At 38.6% G+C, this 17387-nt stretch overlaps 1 protein-coding gene across 1 annotated transcript in view; it reads left to right on the forward strand.

Moving 5' to 3' along the window:
• The window catches only part of CTNNA3 (catenin alpha 3), a 1522505-nt gene that overhangs the window by 122479 nt on the left and 1382639 nt on the right, over positions 1–17387 (forward strand). The window contains exon 5 of the mRNA XM_037062679.1: positions 650–769. Within this exon, the coding sequence (XP_036918574.1) occupies positions 650–769 (120 nt within the window). The remainder of the gene's footprint in view (positions 1–649; positions 770–17387) is intronic.

The following is a 17387-nucleotide window of genomic DNA, read 5'->3' on the forward strand; positions in this document are numbered from 1 at the left end:
GAACTGATTTCATAACTCATTGGTGTTATAAAACAGAAATGAATAAACGTTTGCTGAACATGCTACATATGCTTCTGTCATCAAAATGTTAGTTTTTTTTTTTTTACCTCCTCAAAACATGAGGTCTGAGAGGTGTTCCTGGCTGAAGTCCGGTGGGTGCCTGTTCTTCATAGATGTTTCTACAGAGGCAAGGAGCTACTTTTACGTAAATTTGTTTCCATGGTTAGAATGTGAGAGCTTATAGTGGAAAAGAGGCAGTGTATTAAAAAAAAAAAGAATGTGAGAGCTGTTTTAATACTTCCTTATTATAATTTGAAATGATACATTCATTGCACTTTTTTCTTTAAAAGTAGCAGTGTATGCTAAAACATGAAGAGTTTTATTTTCTTAAAATCCAGTACACTCTTTTGTTGAAATAAGGACTAAATGGGCGTTAGTTTATGCAATATGTTGCTTGTACAGTTTTCTATTCTTCATAGTAACTTTCTAATTATTTTATTGAGAGGCAATTAGCTAGCATTTATTATCTCTGTTTTATGAATGGGAGAAACTGAAGTTTAGTGTCAACTATTTCTCAGTATTAGCTAGTTAGGAATTTAAAGAAAAATATGCTACTATTCTACTGACTTACTTTTGCTTTTGATTTCAGTTTCAAAGGACACTTGAGTCTCTTAAAAATGTTTCCAACACATCTGACCTCCAGAAAACCTACCAGAAGCTTGGGAAGGAGCTGGAAAATTTGGATTATTTAGCCTTCAAACGTCAGCAGGTAGGAGTTGGACCTTTCCTTGGTGGAGGAGATGAACGCTTCAGGCTTTGTGCTGTCTTGCCTGCCAGGTTTGGATAGGCCTGGAGACACTTATCTTCGAAGGTTTAGGGCAGAAATAGGTTGTGCTGTGTTGTGTGGACCTGTCTGTTCATGTGACTTCCTGCAGCATTCCCTGTGGTCTTTACTTTCAGATCTGCATTATAGGGGTTTCTACATGTGTCCTTTTACCTCTCTTAAAGAAAACCGCTGGTTTGTAAAGGTACAACTGCCCTTTGACTAAGGATGCTTCAGTGGCTTAAAGGGGGCCTCTGTGAATGCTTGATCAGATGGGGGAATATATAAGAAAAATCACCTGAAGACCAGGTAAAGGATGTGGTTGTAAATAAAATATTAAGAAAAAGGCTCATAAATATATCAAAATATGAATCAGCCTTTAGTTTTCCTTTAGATCTTATTTGATCTCTGAAGATTAGTAAGAATTTGCTAAGTGTACAAGATTACAGGAAAATATACCTTAAAAATGCAAGTCTTTTTGCCTCTTTGTGTAGATACCAAGATAAATTCAAAGACAAAATAGATCAAGGTTGCTTTTAGAGTTAATTTTTGATAATATTAATAATCGTTAAATTCTCTACTGCCATAGTAGCTAGCTAGCTACTTTTCCCAAGCAGGATCTTCCCCAGCTTCCTAACAGCCACTAGGTGGCAGGGTTGTCAAACTTTTACTTTGATGGAATGTTTATTCCCATCAGAAATGCCAGTTAGATGTTTAAATTAGGTTACGTGAAATTTGGGAATGTGCTCAATGATGGATAGCGTCTAGAAAAATGACTAAGTGGCTGACTCGGATGGCCAGGCACCAAGTCCATTACTTAAGAGTCTTTCCTGTTAGTGTGGCAAAGGTGTGATTGACTCTCTTGCCATTGCCAATTTCACAGATTTTTTTTTGATCTTTTGGGTGGGGGGTTTCAAAGCTGGACTTCCTGTGTGTAGTTACAGCTCATGAAGTCAACTAATATGGTCTAGAAATACTAACTTGGAAAGAGAATTTTGTTTTAGATTTTGTTTCATCAAAGACATTACATGGGCATTTAGTCTCCCAAGGCCTTATTTTCCTAGGAACTGTATGTGTTTTGTAGAATGTTCTGGGCAAATGCAATATCTCTGCACATACTTTAACTTATATTTAAAAGGACACACAGTCCACTTAAGTTTTTTTAACCTCTTTTTAAATTAATGAGGGCCTAGGTATCTATCAGCACATGTAACAGAAGCAGTTAGTTCCCAGGAGCCACCACAGTAGGCGTCCAGGGCATGCTGCTTAAAATTCACACCGTGAGTCGCTGCTGAGGCCCATGCAACTTTTAGTGCAGTTTTGTTTCCAAGAGCCATAGTTTACCACTGAGGAGTATTTGAGTTGGCAGGCAGTAGTCACTGTTCTCTTCTCTTATCCTTTCTCATTAACACATTCTCAGTAATTAGATTCTTACATTAGCTAATTGTGACTTTGGAAAAATAGAAATGCTTCAAGGGCAGAACTCTGGGAGAATGGCAGTGAGGACAGGTAGGTAAATTGCCTGTGTATGTGAGAAAATTATAAGCACATGGGATGTATATATATGTGTGTGCACTTATGTATATTTAAATCATATATATGATTTATTAAATGGCAACTATCTGCTATACAATATGATTAATACCTTTATGGATTAGATAATTAAATGCTTATAACAATATAAAGTGGTTGGTTTTATGAGCACCTTTTTACAGATGAGAAGACCATTAAAAGAGGTAAGTAATTTGCTTAAGGTCACTGGGTTAATAAGATACGAAGCTGGGCTTCCAGGGTAAGTCAGTCTGACTCCAAAGCTGGTCTTCTCCATGGTCTCATTCCCAATTTCCCTGCAGGGAGCCTGGCTGGGGGGTAGTGAAGTGAGGAGTTCTAGGCATGCAGAATAGGATGAAAGCAATTTCAGGAGAGGCCAGACTCACTGCTTAAAGAAACATTTGAAAATGGCTTCCTGGTGAAAGGCAAAAGACAGGGCTAATTCATTCTCTCTCTCTCTCTCCCCACCCCTCCCTTTCCCTCTCCCTCCCTGTCTCATGCAAATCCTCCAATATATACAAAAAAGACTTTTGAAAGACTATATTCAGACAGCTAAAAAATGTAAAAATCTTTACTTTCACAATTTCCTAAGTGTTATGTCTAGCAACTTTAGTTCTAGTGAATCTATTCACACAAAGAATTTTTAATACTCAAAGGGACAAAGCCATTTAAAATGGGCTTACCTACAGATGTAACATACTGTCAATCCTTTGTCTTACTAGACTCCATCTTTTCCTATGCTACTGATCTTTTTTTTTCTCCCTGCAAATGATAGAAGGGAAGTTGGAGGGAAGTGGTAAGAAGCCAGGGACCGCAGAGTGATGGAGAAAGAGGGAAGAAACTAATAGGGATGAGATAGGAGGGATAATATGAAGGAAATGGAAATGTACTTGTTTTTTACTACATGCATCTAGTAAGTTAAAACATTCATTTTTGAATATTAAAAAAAAATCTCAAAATAGAAAAAGGAAGGAAAAAAAGAAGACACAAGAAGACACAGTGAATGAGGCAGATGGCAGAGAACAGCAAAGACAAATATTGCTTACTTCGCATTTTACTTCTGAATGTAGTAGAACTTCCTAGAAATTGTAATATTAACCAAGTTCTTTTGTACCAAAGCCACAGATGAATTGTTGTGTTTCCTGGATGGGCAGGGTTCAAAGAGCCAGAACATTTTCTCTTCCCTGACTTGGTGAGATTTGCCTTTTTATCTCCCATTCCACTCCTTTAAAGCCCCCCCAAACCTTTTAAACACACCCCACTGAGTTTCTCCTATTGGAAAAGATTCAGCTGTCTGTAAAGTTGCAATGTAGCAAGAAAGCTTCTGCCTTATAAGGCAGGACTCTTTGTCCCAGAGAATTAGTCATGGTTTGCTTTCTGGTCCAACCATATTTATCATTCCTTGTTGTGACAGAGCATAAGCTCCGTAAGGACAGGGCCTCATCTGTCACCTTCGATGCTGTGTTCTCTGCAGTGCTCACAACAGTATCTGATCCACCACGGCAAATGCTCAATAAATACTTGTTGGTGTCATTGGTGCTATGAACAAGAAAACATGCAAAAGTTTTGGCATCGGGTTACAGGCAATTAAAATGGATGTTTTACTACATTTTTAAAGTTCATAAGTGCACTAACCCTTTGGCTTTCTGGATGCTAAGGCTGGCAGATTGCCCCTTGCCTTATGTATTTATGTACTTATGTGTTTAGGTTTTCTACTTACATGTTTCATTCCCATCCCTCTCTTTAAACAAAAACAAAATATCAGTGTTACCTTAACTATGAGTTATGGGTATCCAATGAATTGACTGTACTAATTATCCTGGACTCATTCATTAGATTTTACTTTCTGTCCCTTTCTATGGCAGACATAATTATGAGAGATTATGTCTTTCACTGAGTCAGACAGATCCCTGGTGTATTTTGTTCTATTCTTTTATCTCTTTTGGGGAGAGGGTGCTTATTATGCTTTTTCTCCTAGGTGTGAGCTTAGTTATTTCTTTCCTTATTTCATTTTTTATTTTTTAAAAGGGTGAATGCTTATGCTTCAGCTATTCCCTAGGCCATATTTGAGGTTGGGGCACAGGCATCTCTCCATTCTCCTTCTGTCAGAAAGACTAATGAAGAAAACAGCCTTGGGTGGAAAAGGTGAGGGGAAGCCATGCTAGGTGGGGGCGGGAGTAGGTTTTCCAGGCTGAGTCGGCTTGACAAAGTGAGCACATGAGAAAGCAGGATGAACTGGAGAAACTAGAGACACTTTCAGTTTTTAATGTCTGGAGATGTGATCCTTGAGTTTGTCTGCTTGGACTGTTTGGTTTTTATCCTCCTGGTTGATATGACACAGGAATGGTAATAGCAAGCTTCAGCAATTATATAGAGCCTAGATTGATGGATTAATTTGAGAAGTTATGAATCAAGAAATCTTCTTGGGGCTTTGATTGTGCAGAATAAAACAAAATGAGGTTCGATAATCTGGACTTGAATTTAATTCTTCCCTCTCTTCTTCTACCTGCAGTACTTATGATAGCATTATAATGCACATCCCTTTCCAGAGGCTTCTGGAATCCTCTGCTGGAAGTTGTAGTTGGTATTAAGTGGACATTATGTAGACTAAGGCACATTTACAGATTGATGTGAAGATGTGTAAAATTAAAATGCTGTACTTCATGTCTGATCTTCCTCTTGTTTCCCTAATTATGACATGCTATTCTTGCCTCCTGACCTTTTCACAAGGTTTGTATGATTTGGTACGTAGAATATCTAGCCCTTTTCTAATTACCTATTTAATTATTCTTTAAAGCCAAACTGGTCTTTGACCAGTCTCCTTTGGTCGCCTCCCTTATGACACTTTATCCTATGACCTCTAGTCACTATGTAAATGCTTCCTTCTGAGCATGTGTCTGTGCTGTACGATTTAGCATCTAGTTGACTGTGATGGTCACTGAGGGTCAGGTGGTGCAGGGCAGAGGGTGGGCTTTGAGGTCAGCCAGATGCTGTGAGACTATCTGCACTGCCTTGGGCACTGCGGTTTCTTCTTTTAAAATATTAGGGAAACAATATCTAATTTACAGCCTGTTTTGACAAAACAATATGTAAAGTATAAAGTACATATGTCTTAAGTACTTTGAAATAGAGGAATAAACATGCAAAGGGTTTAGTGCAGTGCCTGGCATGTTGTTAGTGTAAGTAGTAGCTATTATAGTGTTTTTGTATTATTCTCATAAGTCATCTTCTTAAGTGGTTTATAAGTTCCCTAAGCATATTTCTCTATTTTCTATACTTTCATACTGCACATAGGGTCCAGTACTGCTCTTAACGGATAGGATGGAATGCTTCTGAATGTCTGTAATTGAGCTGCTGGTGACTGTGTCACGAATAGATAATGATACTGCTCAAGGAAGGAGTTTCAGTATTTGGTTCCACCGTGTTTCTAAGGTGCTGTCTCTTGATGTGCAAAGAAGTTCAGGTCCTGAGTTTTATGCCATGACCATGTGTGGTGGATATAGGGTCTTAGACCCAATGTTCTGGGTAAATCCCATCTCGTGTAATGATTATACCCTATGTACCTGATCTTTCCTTGTGGTTCCACATGGTATTGTGTGGCACAACAGTGTTCTCTCCTTTAGTGATGTTGTTCAAGAGCAAACAACTGCTTTTACTGAGCTTCGTGACTTAGCCCCTTTAGATAACAGCAAAACCAGAAAAGTACACAATGCCTTGTAGGTTAGGAATTGACTTTAAAATGATCCCTTATCAATGAAGAAAAATACAAGTCTGTTAGATGAAATTTATTTAGTGAGGAGGACTGCAGGTTAACCCCCTGGCTTTGAAAATAAAATTCCAGATGGATAATGACTGACCAGACAGACAGTAATCTTAGGCTTACTTTAGAATTTAGAACTCCAGGACAGGAGGCAGCAATGTAGGCCTACTGTGAAAACCATGCTTAGTAAAACAAAAATTCAGTAGGGTTAGACTTCCTGTAGTTGTGCTGTATAGCTTGCAGGGAAGAGGAAGCAGATAAATTCCAATAATAGTCTTCAACATAAAAAGACTTAGAGCAATAAAAATATTATGGATCATTTAGGATCAGGTGATGTGCAATGATAGTGCACCAGAAGTTGCTTGTGTGTACAGGCATAGTAAAGTAGAACCATCTTCCCATTTACACTAATACTAAAATGGAAGTGGTAAATATATTTTCCTAAGTCCTTTAAAAATAAAGCACACAGGCATCTGGGGTTGTTAGAGGCCGTCTGAGAAAGAGCGGGGTTTGGGGCTGGACTGAATGAGCACCGATGGGAGATGCTAAGCCACAGCTTCCTGTGGGGGTTCTTCAAGCAGCAGCTTCACCTTGGTGGCCTTTGTTAGAGGAAATATGGTAATAACTCAACTGGGAGAAGATCCTGCCCTTCCTTGTTCTCGAGTTAATCTAGTTGTCTTGGAAGAATTCTGATCGAATTATTCCTTTTAAGAGTAAGTGAACTAAAGATTGCTATATAAAATATTCATGTCTGTCTTAGATGATATTCTGCTTCTTATTTGCTCAATAAAAAAGATTATTTGTGTTATTTATAAAACTGTTTCTGAAGATCTTAAAGCATTTTAGACACTATTTAAAAATTCATGGCCTGGCTGGGCAGTTCAGTTGGTGAGAGGGTTGTCCTGATAGGCCAACGTTGTGGGCCTGATCTCTTGTTGGGGCACATCGAAGAAGCAACCATGAACGCGTAAATGAGGGCAACAACAAGTTGATATTTCTCTCTCTCCATGGCAAATCAATCAATAAAAAAGAAGAATTTATTGTACAGTATAGACATGTTTAATTTTAAGACAGGGTGCTACAGTAAAGTTCAAGCCAACCCAGACATATTTTATCCCACCCACCGCATATGCAATTACATTTTTACTTAAGTATACACAGTTGTTTGTCTCAAGTGGAATAAAAAGAGATGAAGTTTCACTAATTCTTTAGTTTTTTTGATGGAGAGAGAGCGAGCAAGCACCAGGAAGGTTAGATATATCATTGCATCATTCAAGGTCATTGCATCAGCAGCAGATTCAGAATTATCGTTCACATTTCCTAATTTCTAGTTTATTGTGGTAGCCATCCAACCATTCTCATAATGTGCAGATCTTTACAGGGTGATTTCTATTTCTACAGTGATAGCCTGCAGTTAAAAAACCACATGGATTTTTATGTAAGAACTTCACCCTTTATTCAAAATCAAGCGATTAAAATGATGCCTATTAGTTACTTGTTCTCCTTCTAAAATTTGATTTCTACATTAGATATAATTAACAGTCCTGACAAGTAGGTGTCCTCTATTAAGTCAGTAAAGTAAAAACATTATAGAGACATCTTCTAAGTTCTAAGGTTTGCTATTCTACTTCCATCTGTTGTCTCCAGGGTTGTTTATTGGTGGCACTTAGGTAGGAAGCTATTGTATCAAGCACATGCTAACTGATTTCCATGCACCAGAAAAGATTTATTAATTTTTTACAAGGTTGTTTGCTATATGAGAGTTTTCCTTATGGGCAGCTTATTGCTACTTTATAGTGGGAAATGCATATTAAAATAGCTAATACTTTGTTATAGGAGGTTTTCAAAATTTGCAATACACCAGGAATTTCAGAGGTGGGAAAAAACTCTTTAGTGTTCAGATCAATGTGGCACTTATTCTTATCTGATACTGACATACCCAAGTCCACAAGATTGGCAAGTTGGTATTGATAAGAAATCAGAGACCCGAAAGAGTTACCTCTGAAAGTGTCTTCTCTAGTCTGTTTTGTAGCTTGAAAATAAGCTGTGTATGTGAAAGGGGATGACTTTTCACTGCCAAAATTATGAACTCTGGTGGTGTGACATGCAACGTAAAGAAACTACACAAGAATCAGAGAACCTTAAACTGAGGAGTCTTTAAAATTTATCTAACTCAATTTTTTTTAAATTTCTGAAATGAGAAAAATGAGCCCCAAGGAGATTAAATGTTTTTTACAAGGCCACATACTTGCCTGATGGCAAAGCTGGGACAGTAACATGATGTGATAGTTTCCTGGGTTCTTTTGTGAGTTCCTTAATATAAGTCAGCAGTAGAATACACTTTTTATCTCTTTTCTAGAAAATTGAATCTATTGGGGTAACATTGGTTAATAAAACCATACTGGTATTAAGTGTTCAACTCTATAACACACCATCTGCATACCGCATCGCTCCACTCACCACCCAAATTCAAGTCTTGGGTGAATTTACCACCATTTATTCCCCCTTTACCCTCTTCTGCCTCCTCCACCCCCCTTCCCCTCTGGTCCTCACCATACTGATGTCTGTGCCTGTTTTTTTTCTTAATCCCTTCACGTTTTTCACCCAGACCCCCACCCCTTCCTCTCTGACAGTTGCCAGTCTGTTCTGCACATCTGTGATTCTGTTGGTACTATGTTTGTTAGTTTATTTTGTTCATTAGATTCCACGTATAAGTGAAATCATATGGTATTTGTTTTTCTCCAGCCACTGTATATTGACCCTTTGATATCTCTAGTTTGAATCCTAAAGCTGAGAAAGCACGTACAGATTTGAAAAGCATTCCTGTCCTTTTTTGAAAAGGTGTGTGATTCTGGAGAGTAGGCTAGTTTCAGAGATCCTTTCCCATGTTAGGCTCAGCTGTGATGAGAGGCTCTGACGGAGGGCAGCGTTTGTGGGAGCGACCCTGTTCTCTCCAGAAAAAGTCCTACTTCCCTTGGCTCCTGAGTCTTGAGGAACATTTCCGCTGCTGTAACCTTTGCTAGGTGCTCAGGCAGTGATAGTCTCCTCCATCCAGGCAAGTATGGAGGGAAGGTGCCCCTCCTAGTCCCTAGAGCCTCAGAGCGTGTCTGGCTTTAGAGGCAACCGTGCTTTCTGTTGTCCTCAATGAAGGGTGCAGGCAGAGTCTCTCTTAAAATGGGAGCCTCTGGCCACTCTCCTTTTCCACTTTTTCACACAGAGAGAAATGAGGGGGCTTCTACTGATCAGAAAAATGTGCAGCCGAGGATGTAGCACATTTTGGGTTTTCGGTGAAGCCCATTTCTTTCTGATTGTGCTTGGACTCCAGTTTGTGAGTTTATGGTCTCTCAGGTTGGGCCCTAGGGATCTGGACCAGAATAGAGTTTTCTACCAGGATGAAGGGAGGACCAGCAAGGGCACAGACTTTGCCGAGTCTGCAGGAACCTTGTTGCTTTGGAACTATGGCGTCACCTAGGGAATTGAGTTTCATTTCAAATTGTAGGAACAACAAAGATGCTTTTAACTTCTGTGTGTGTATATATTATGCAATGAACTGTCCATAAATGAAAATTATTCAGTAGTGACATTTTTTAAAAGGGTAAGACAATGTTGTCTTTATTAGATATTACATTTTAGAAGAGGAAAGTACAAGCGTCATCTGGTTCAACCCCTTCAATGCATGGGTACACACATACAGAAAACACATCATTTTGTTCTTTTCTATTGCATCGAAATTTTAATTTTCTGGATAATTTTTAGATCCTGTGGTTTTTAAACTAGTGCCCTTGGAAACAGTGCTTTCTAAACTTAGATACGTGTACAAATCACATGGGGAATTTCGTTAAACTACAAGTTTTGATTCAGTAGGGTCTGGAAAGAGACTGGAGGGTCAGACGTGCTCCTCAGTGATGCTGATGCTGCTGGTCCATAAGCCACATTTTAGTATCAGGGGAAGTTTAATCGTAGGAGAGCTTTGTTTCTAGTTGTGTCTCCGGAGCCCAAAGCAGTCCTTTAATATGGTAAGTACTTGGTAAATATTTTGGATTTAAGCAATGACCCAGTAGTAAAGTTCGTGCCTATGTGTGGGACATAAAAGATATTGCTATCCTTACTACAGTATCTGTTATCACAAATTTTATATTTTCATCTTGCTCTTTTTCTGTCATGTAAAGAGACACGCTTCTTCACATGTATGGCATTTTTGTAGATTACATGTTTCAGCAGCCGTCGGAATTGTCCTCAGCATACCTTTGCCACAAGATGAAAGGCAAAAGAGAATAGAATGAAAGGAGAGCTGCTGAGTCTAAGGTACAGGAAACTGAAGAAGAGTAAGAAATGTATTTTAACCCTGCAGGGTCCATTGTGATTTGGCCAAACTCACTGTGGGGCTTGCTGGTATCCACTCAGCAGCAGTTGTTTCAGGAAAGCAAACTCAGTCACATATTTACTATAAAATGGTTGAAAATGATCATCTCTAGCATATTCCTGTTAATGTGTATATCCAAGCTGTGCATCTCTACCAGTCTGCACAATCAGAAAACATCACAGCGACTGTTACCTGGTCCTTGTCAGGCGAACAGAGGACTGCCACAGCTACAGCCCCCCCGCCCCCCGTGCTGACAGGAGCGCTGCCGGCTCAAACTCAGAGGAAGGGCTGGTGCCGCCTGGTGAGGCCGACAGCTCTGCTGACAGCAGGGCTTTGAGCATGCTCGTGCCCGCCATGTGGCCTTCGCAGACGTTAGGCTGCTTGTTGGGGGCTGGTTGCCTGAGCGCTAATTTAATATGTGATGAGAAATTCATTTTATTCCTTTTTTTAAAAAAAAGAATGTTCATTTTTGTTCTCTAAAATGTCATATTTGGACAGTTTCAAGTTTGCTCTCGAAGAGGAAGCTAATCGGCATGTACAGTATTTCACACGCTCCAAATGTGGCAGCAGTAGAGACACCTATGCTGAAATACAGGTGAGGGGAAATACACCCGTTCCCATGTTGTTCAGTGATTTAGAGGAGTATGCTTATGTTGAGGTTTTCGTCCATACACTCTGGTTTCAAATAACAAATGAAAAATAAATCAAATATTCTTCAGAGTCACATTACAATTTAGATGGAATATCTTTGAATTTTTACAACGTAAACAGCTTTTCTTCCTTCTGTGGGCAGCTTACACTTGTATTCACTGACAAAATGAGATATATTTTGCTTAATATTTTTAGTATCACTTATGGGATTTTACCATACTATCAACCTGCAATTTACATAACGTTCTTTTTAACTGTATTTTTATGAATCTAATTTTTCCTCAGTTATAGCAAATAGCATTAATACATGCTACTATTCTCTGTATAAATGCTGCTCATATTATTATAGCATCTGGTCATGCCATAGTTAAGTATTCATCATCTACTTCATTACAAAACTGTTGTTCCAGAAGAGCTGTAGGAGCCTATTAGATACGTACACAATTAAGAAGGTAATGATCTGTGGCTGCATCTATACAGCATCCACTGCGGACCTGTCGCTGGTTTTCCAAGTGTTCTGCTAACTGTTGATGGGAGGTGCTTAGAGTACGGAATGAAATGACTTTAATAATTTTGAGGGCTTTTTTATTGTCTTGATTTAAGTTATGTATTTTCTTTTTAACTTTACTGTTTGCTTAATGAAGAAATTATAATATTTTCCTCACTCTGCTTTAGATATTGGTATTTATCTCCACTGTGGCAAGCTTTCCATCCAAGCATGGGGAGTTACTGAAGCCTTTCTTGGTACTTTCGCTGGTGCAGAATGAAATGCTCACCATATGTTTCATTACTGATAGTTACACATTTAGATCTTTATTCTAAATTTATATTTAAAAAGTTAAAGATAATTGAATTTTGGTCATTTCTCCAGCTTCAATGTTAAGAGTTAAGTACAGTTAGGATACTTTAGACAATTTCAGTAATCATCATGTGTGAATTTTGTGAAAGTAAATATGGTAAGTTACTCAGTAACTTATGGTAAATCTCCAAGTCTTTGTCATCATGGGAGTCTAAGTTCATGGTTCATTTGGGTCAGGGCATTACGGTCCTGTGGCTGTGATACAGTGTCATGTGAATAAAGAGAGATTTTTGTAAACAGTAGTGTGCATTTGTTGGAAATAAATTGGGCAGAAAGTTTTTAGTTTGTCGCTTTCTAATTCTAATAAAAACACACATCTATACCATATCATAAGAGGGGACACACTTAAGTCAAATCTATTTATCAACTTGGGAATGATGTTTATTAATGCATAGGAAACATTAAATCTAAAGACTAACTGAAGTAAATGATTTAAGCATATCTGAATTTTGTTTTAAATTTAGAAGAAATTACCTTTTTGGAGTCTCTTTGAAATTTATCTGGAAACTTCTTTTATCTTGAAAATAGAGAGTACATAACTTCAGGCTTAGGATACATAAGATATTTGAGCTTTTAATGCTAAAATAATGGACTAGAACTGGATCCATGAAAAAAAAACAGGATTGTGCTAGTGGTTAGGTATTTATGAAGAGCAGGACACTTAGATTCTGTATTAAATAATATATGATGAGTAAGTTAGCACTTGTGAACATGTGGTGCTCATGAGTGACTTGTGTCTATGGCTGTGCATTTTCTTCTGCTCCAAACGTCTGGCCCTGCAGACATAGAGACTATCTTGACATCTTGGTTGCTTTATTTTTAAGAGATTTTAGAATGGTTTATATCTTACCTCTGACTAAAAACTCTGTGCACATTGCTACTATAGGATGTTATTAGTCTTAATGTTACTAGGACATCAATACGAACAAAGTGAAGGTGAGAACTTTTAGGAAGGTTGGTGTAAGTGGAGTAGATCTTTCCATTTTCACGTGGTTCTGCATGAGACCCTGAGGTCAGTGAACATACTCAAAGGTCAGGCTCTTAGAGTTAACTGAAAAAAGTTGGTGACACTGAGACTGGTTACTTATTAATTGATTGTATGAAATTTGCCTTTAAAACACTATTTCAAAGACCAATAAACTGAAAAGAGCAATCACACTTCCGAATAATAACAAGCAGTTAAGATTTATATATAGCATGTTGAAGATGAAGTTCTCTGAAAATAAGTGTGTATACCAGAAGTAATATATAGTTTGTGGTTATTAATACAAATATGATCAACATTTGTTATTTTCTCATCTCATAGGGAACTGTATTCCAAAATTGATGAAATTAAAATAGTGCTAAGAATTCATTTCATTGCATCATGTTACAAGTAATTAAAACATTCCTCATAACTGATAGCTATATTCTCAAAATCATAACTCATTTCACATCTAGTCACCAGTATGAATGTTTTCCTTAACTCTACTCTCAAATTTGGCTTTGCACGGGTTTTTCTTGGGCCAGGGCCGGACTAAACAGAAGGCAAGAACCTCCCATTGAAAAGGAACTGTAATTATTATGCAATAATTTGGGGAGTTTGGATTTTTTAAGCCAAATGCATTAAAAATAATGATGATTTAAAATATCATTAATAATGATAATATAAATAATGATTTATATTTTTGGATTTTTTAAGCCAAATGCATTAAAAATAATGATTTATATTATCATTAATAATGATAATATAAATAATGATAATATATTGAGATAATATATTAAATCATATAAAAACGTGGAACTTAGCTTCAGTAAAGGCCAAAAGTATTCTACTATTTTTAAAAACTTATCTTCCTTCGAAGCACTAATATGTAACATGTATTCCTGACTAAAATCCACCCAGTGTGTAAGGCCGGTCTGCTGACAACGAAGAGGCATATACGAGTCTGTCACACAGTGGGATAAAAGCTGTGTTCTTTATGCATGGAAACTGTTTCCTGTTTGAAGGAGCTGTGGAAAAATAATAGAATTATAAAGAAAGTGAGCCCTGGCTGGCCAGGTCCCCAGTGGGGGACACATGAGAGGCAACCACACATTGGTTTCTCTCCCTCTCTTTCTCCTTCCTGTCCCCTCTCTCTAAAAATATATATGTACATATACATATATAAAAGGAAGTGAGTTTGTGGGAAGAAGATAGACTCTTCCCAGCATTACGTAAATATGTTCTGTTCAGGTGCTCTGATATAAGAAACATACTATGCAACATTTCTCTTTAATAATGAAAATAATATGTGATAATTATGCACATAACAACAGAGGGACTTCTAGTGTATGTGAATGTTCATTCACAGGTTGTTGACAGAGAGGTTGGAAAGTCAGGAGGCAGTGCCAACTGGACGTTCTTTAGTGATGGAGATTTCCCCTCTCTGCAGCTGTGCCTACCTCCAGGTTAGATATTTAACCTATTTAATTCTTACAATAAGCATGCGTTGGGAATGTTATAGGGTTATGACCTGAGCCTTGAAATGATGTGTGAAAGCAGGTTATATTTTGATCATGTCCCATAAGTCCAGGCCTGTTGGTCCTAGGCTCTAGCTTTGCTATCCTTCCCTAATTTCTTATGACAGGGACCAAAATGGGACTCCTAATGCTTAATGTGCAGGCCATGGGGTTGTTTGAAGGAGTGCCAAGGACACACTGTTTGGCAAGGAGAGGTATAGGCGAGTGCTTTGTATAACCGTAAGGAGGAGTGGTTGGGGAACCAGTGGTCTAGAGGGCACATGTGACTGTTAAAGAAATGTTAAGGAGGAAATTGATCTGAAAAAGTTAGAATTCAGGGTACTCTGGAACTGGGGGTACTTTTCTAGAAGAAAATTCAAGGTTGTGTGGCATAATTTTACTTTGAGACATTAATTATGTTCTTTTTTCTACTTTTCTCTCCTGAACCACCTACACTGGAAGAAAGTTTCAAGTCAGGCATACATAATTAAAAAATGGCAAAGTCTCGATATCTTATAAGGAGGGGCAAGTAGGCATAACCAGGTTGTCTTTCCCCCTCTTCCCTACCATCCCAAGAGACACCCTTCAAGCTGGGAAGAAGGCGAGTTGGATGGGACTAGAGTTAGCTTGGTCACTGTTTTTGTTCCTGTCTCCAGCCACTGTCTACCCCTACTCCCCCATTGCCCTGAGTGGAAGACGTGATAGAACTTACTCCATTGACAGTGGGGGATCTGAGATGACCAGTGAGCCCCAGGTCTAATGTGGACCTCTGGGAGTAGAAAGGTTTCTAGGAATCTTAGGGGCACAGTGAGTGTTTTCTGCCATGTTGCCAGCCAGAATTTTTTCATTTTCAGTTCTGAAGTAGTGAGGGCATCAGTCAGGGAGTAGCGCAGAAATCATCTGGGAGAGGGTGTCAGGGAGCTTGGTCACACGGAGGAGACAAGGAAAGCAGATAGAAGAGGGGTGGGTGAGGGCACGCACAGTTGACCCCTGGGATGGCCAGACCCCACTCGAGAGTACCGACTGTCCTGTTGCCCTGTGAGTGTGTGCTGTCCATGCTGAAGACCAGGTGGGAGGAGTTGCATGGGGACAGGAGGCCAGCAAAAGACGGAGGCAGATGCAGCAGGGTGGATGTGGGCAGGCGGCGGTCTCCCGTCTGTCCTGTGTTGGTGCTGCATGAACTCCCTGAGGGGTGAGAGTCTTCCCCAGGGAGGAAGAATCAGGTGAAAAATCTGCTGAATGTGATTGAATTATAAACCTAAACAAACTGAGAAATCACTGAATTGAACTGAGTCTACTTGAAAGGGATTAGGTTAAATTTCTGGCCTGAGCAAAACAGGGCTTGGAGTAAAAAAATTAATTTTATTATAAAAAAGTAAGTATTTGTCAATTATACCTCAATAAAGCTAAAAAAAGAAAAGAGAGGTACATTTTTGGACATCTGTCTAAATGATTGTGAACTGCTGTATATCTGCTATGAAGATTGTGTCTGTTACGAAGTTCCAAATCCAGGACTGAATAGGGGAACATTGTTATGTTTGGAAATAAAGCAGAGATTTAGATGAGGGAGAGTGTGCGTGTGTATGTGTGTGTGGCACCTGCGGCTTTACCACCTACTTTGGTTTTTTATTCTACTTCTGCAGTAGTCTAGCCAGCTGGGACGTGCACTATCCCTTTGGTTAGGATTGCCAGGTAAAATTTAGTGTGCCCAGTTAAGTCTGGATTTCAAGTACATGAGAAATACTTTCTAGGCCCTGACTGGTGTGGCTTAGTTGGGTGGGCATTGACCCATGAAGCAAAAAGTTGCCAGTTCAATTCCTGGTCAGGGCATGTGCTGGGGTTGCAAGTTCAGTCCGTGGTTGGGGGCACCTGATCCATGTTTGTCTCTTACACAGATGTTTTTTTAACCCTTCTTTCTCCCCTTGCTTGTTCTCTCTCAAAAAATAAATAAATAAAATCTTTAAAAAATACTCTCCTACTATAAGTATACCTCAAATATTGCATGGGTCATACTTATACTAAAAGTACTCATTATTTGTTGGAAATTCGAATTTAAGTGTAAGTGCTTAAGTTTTTAATTTTCTTTTTAAAAAATTTTTCTCATTTAAAAAAATTTTATATATTTAATTGTTGTTCAAGTACAGTTTTCTGTTTTTTACTCCCATCCCAGCCCCCCCCCCAAGTGTTCCCTGCCTCCCTCCCATTTCCAACCCCCCTTAGTTTTTGTCCATGTGTCCTTTATACTAGTTCTTGTAAATCCTTCCTTCCCCCCCTGGAATTCCCTCCCCTCTCCCCTCTGGTCACTGTCTAAATGTGACAAACATGCTTTTTGGTGCCAGGGGAAGAATAAAACTAACTTGGATGATACTCCATTAGCCCGTGAAATTTGACAACAGGCGGGTGCTGCACAACAGGTGTTCACATCACATTCTGTCGAAGAGGAACTTCTTGGTTCGTGTTGATGGGGTGGGCTGAGTCTCTGAGGCAGCCAAGTGAGGCCAGAGAGAATGGAAAAATTTAAGAAAATTGTAAGAAAGTAATCTATTTAGTAACTTGTTCTAGGACACATAAATGATAAGTAGCAAAGTCAGGTTTTTCCAGGTTCCAAATGACCTACACAATACAAAGTCAATTTCAAAAGAATTTTGCAGGAGCATATTTATAGTATAAAGAAAGGTACTCTTAAAATATGTATGTTTTGGTAGTTGCTACTGTCTTCTCTAATTTTCTCTTTCATTATGGTCAAGCCTGTGAAAGGGACCTTATAAATCTTTCCCAGGAAGCATGCCTTTGAAATTAGTTGAATTATTTTAAAGAAATCATAATATGCTACTTCTTCACTTGACATTTTATTCAAAGGATGTTTCTGAAATTAAACCAGTGGGAGTTTAGCCAAAAT

This window comes from Sturnira hondurensis, unplaced genomic scaffold (genome assembly GCF_014824575.4).
Source record: "Sturnira hondurensis isolate 20B ecotype Veracruz unplaced genomic scaffold, ASM1482457v3 Scaffold0014302, whole genome shotgun sequence".
Taxonomy (NCBI): domain Eukaryota; kingdom Metazoa; phylum Chordata; class Mammalia; order Chiroptera; family Phyllostomidae; genus Sturnira; species Sturnira hondurensis.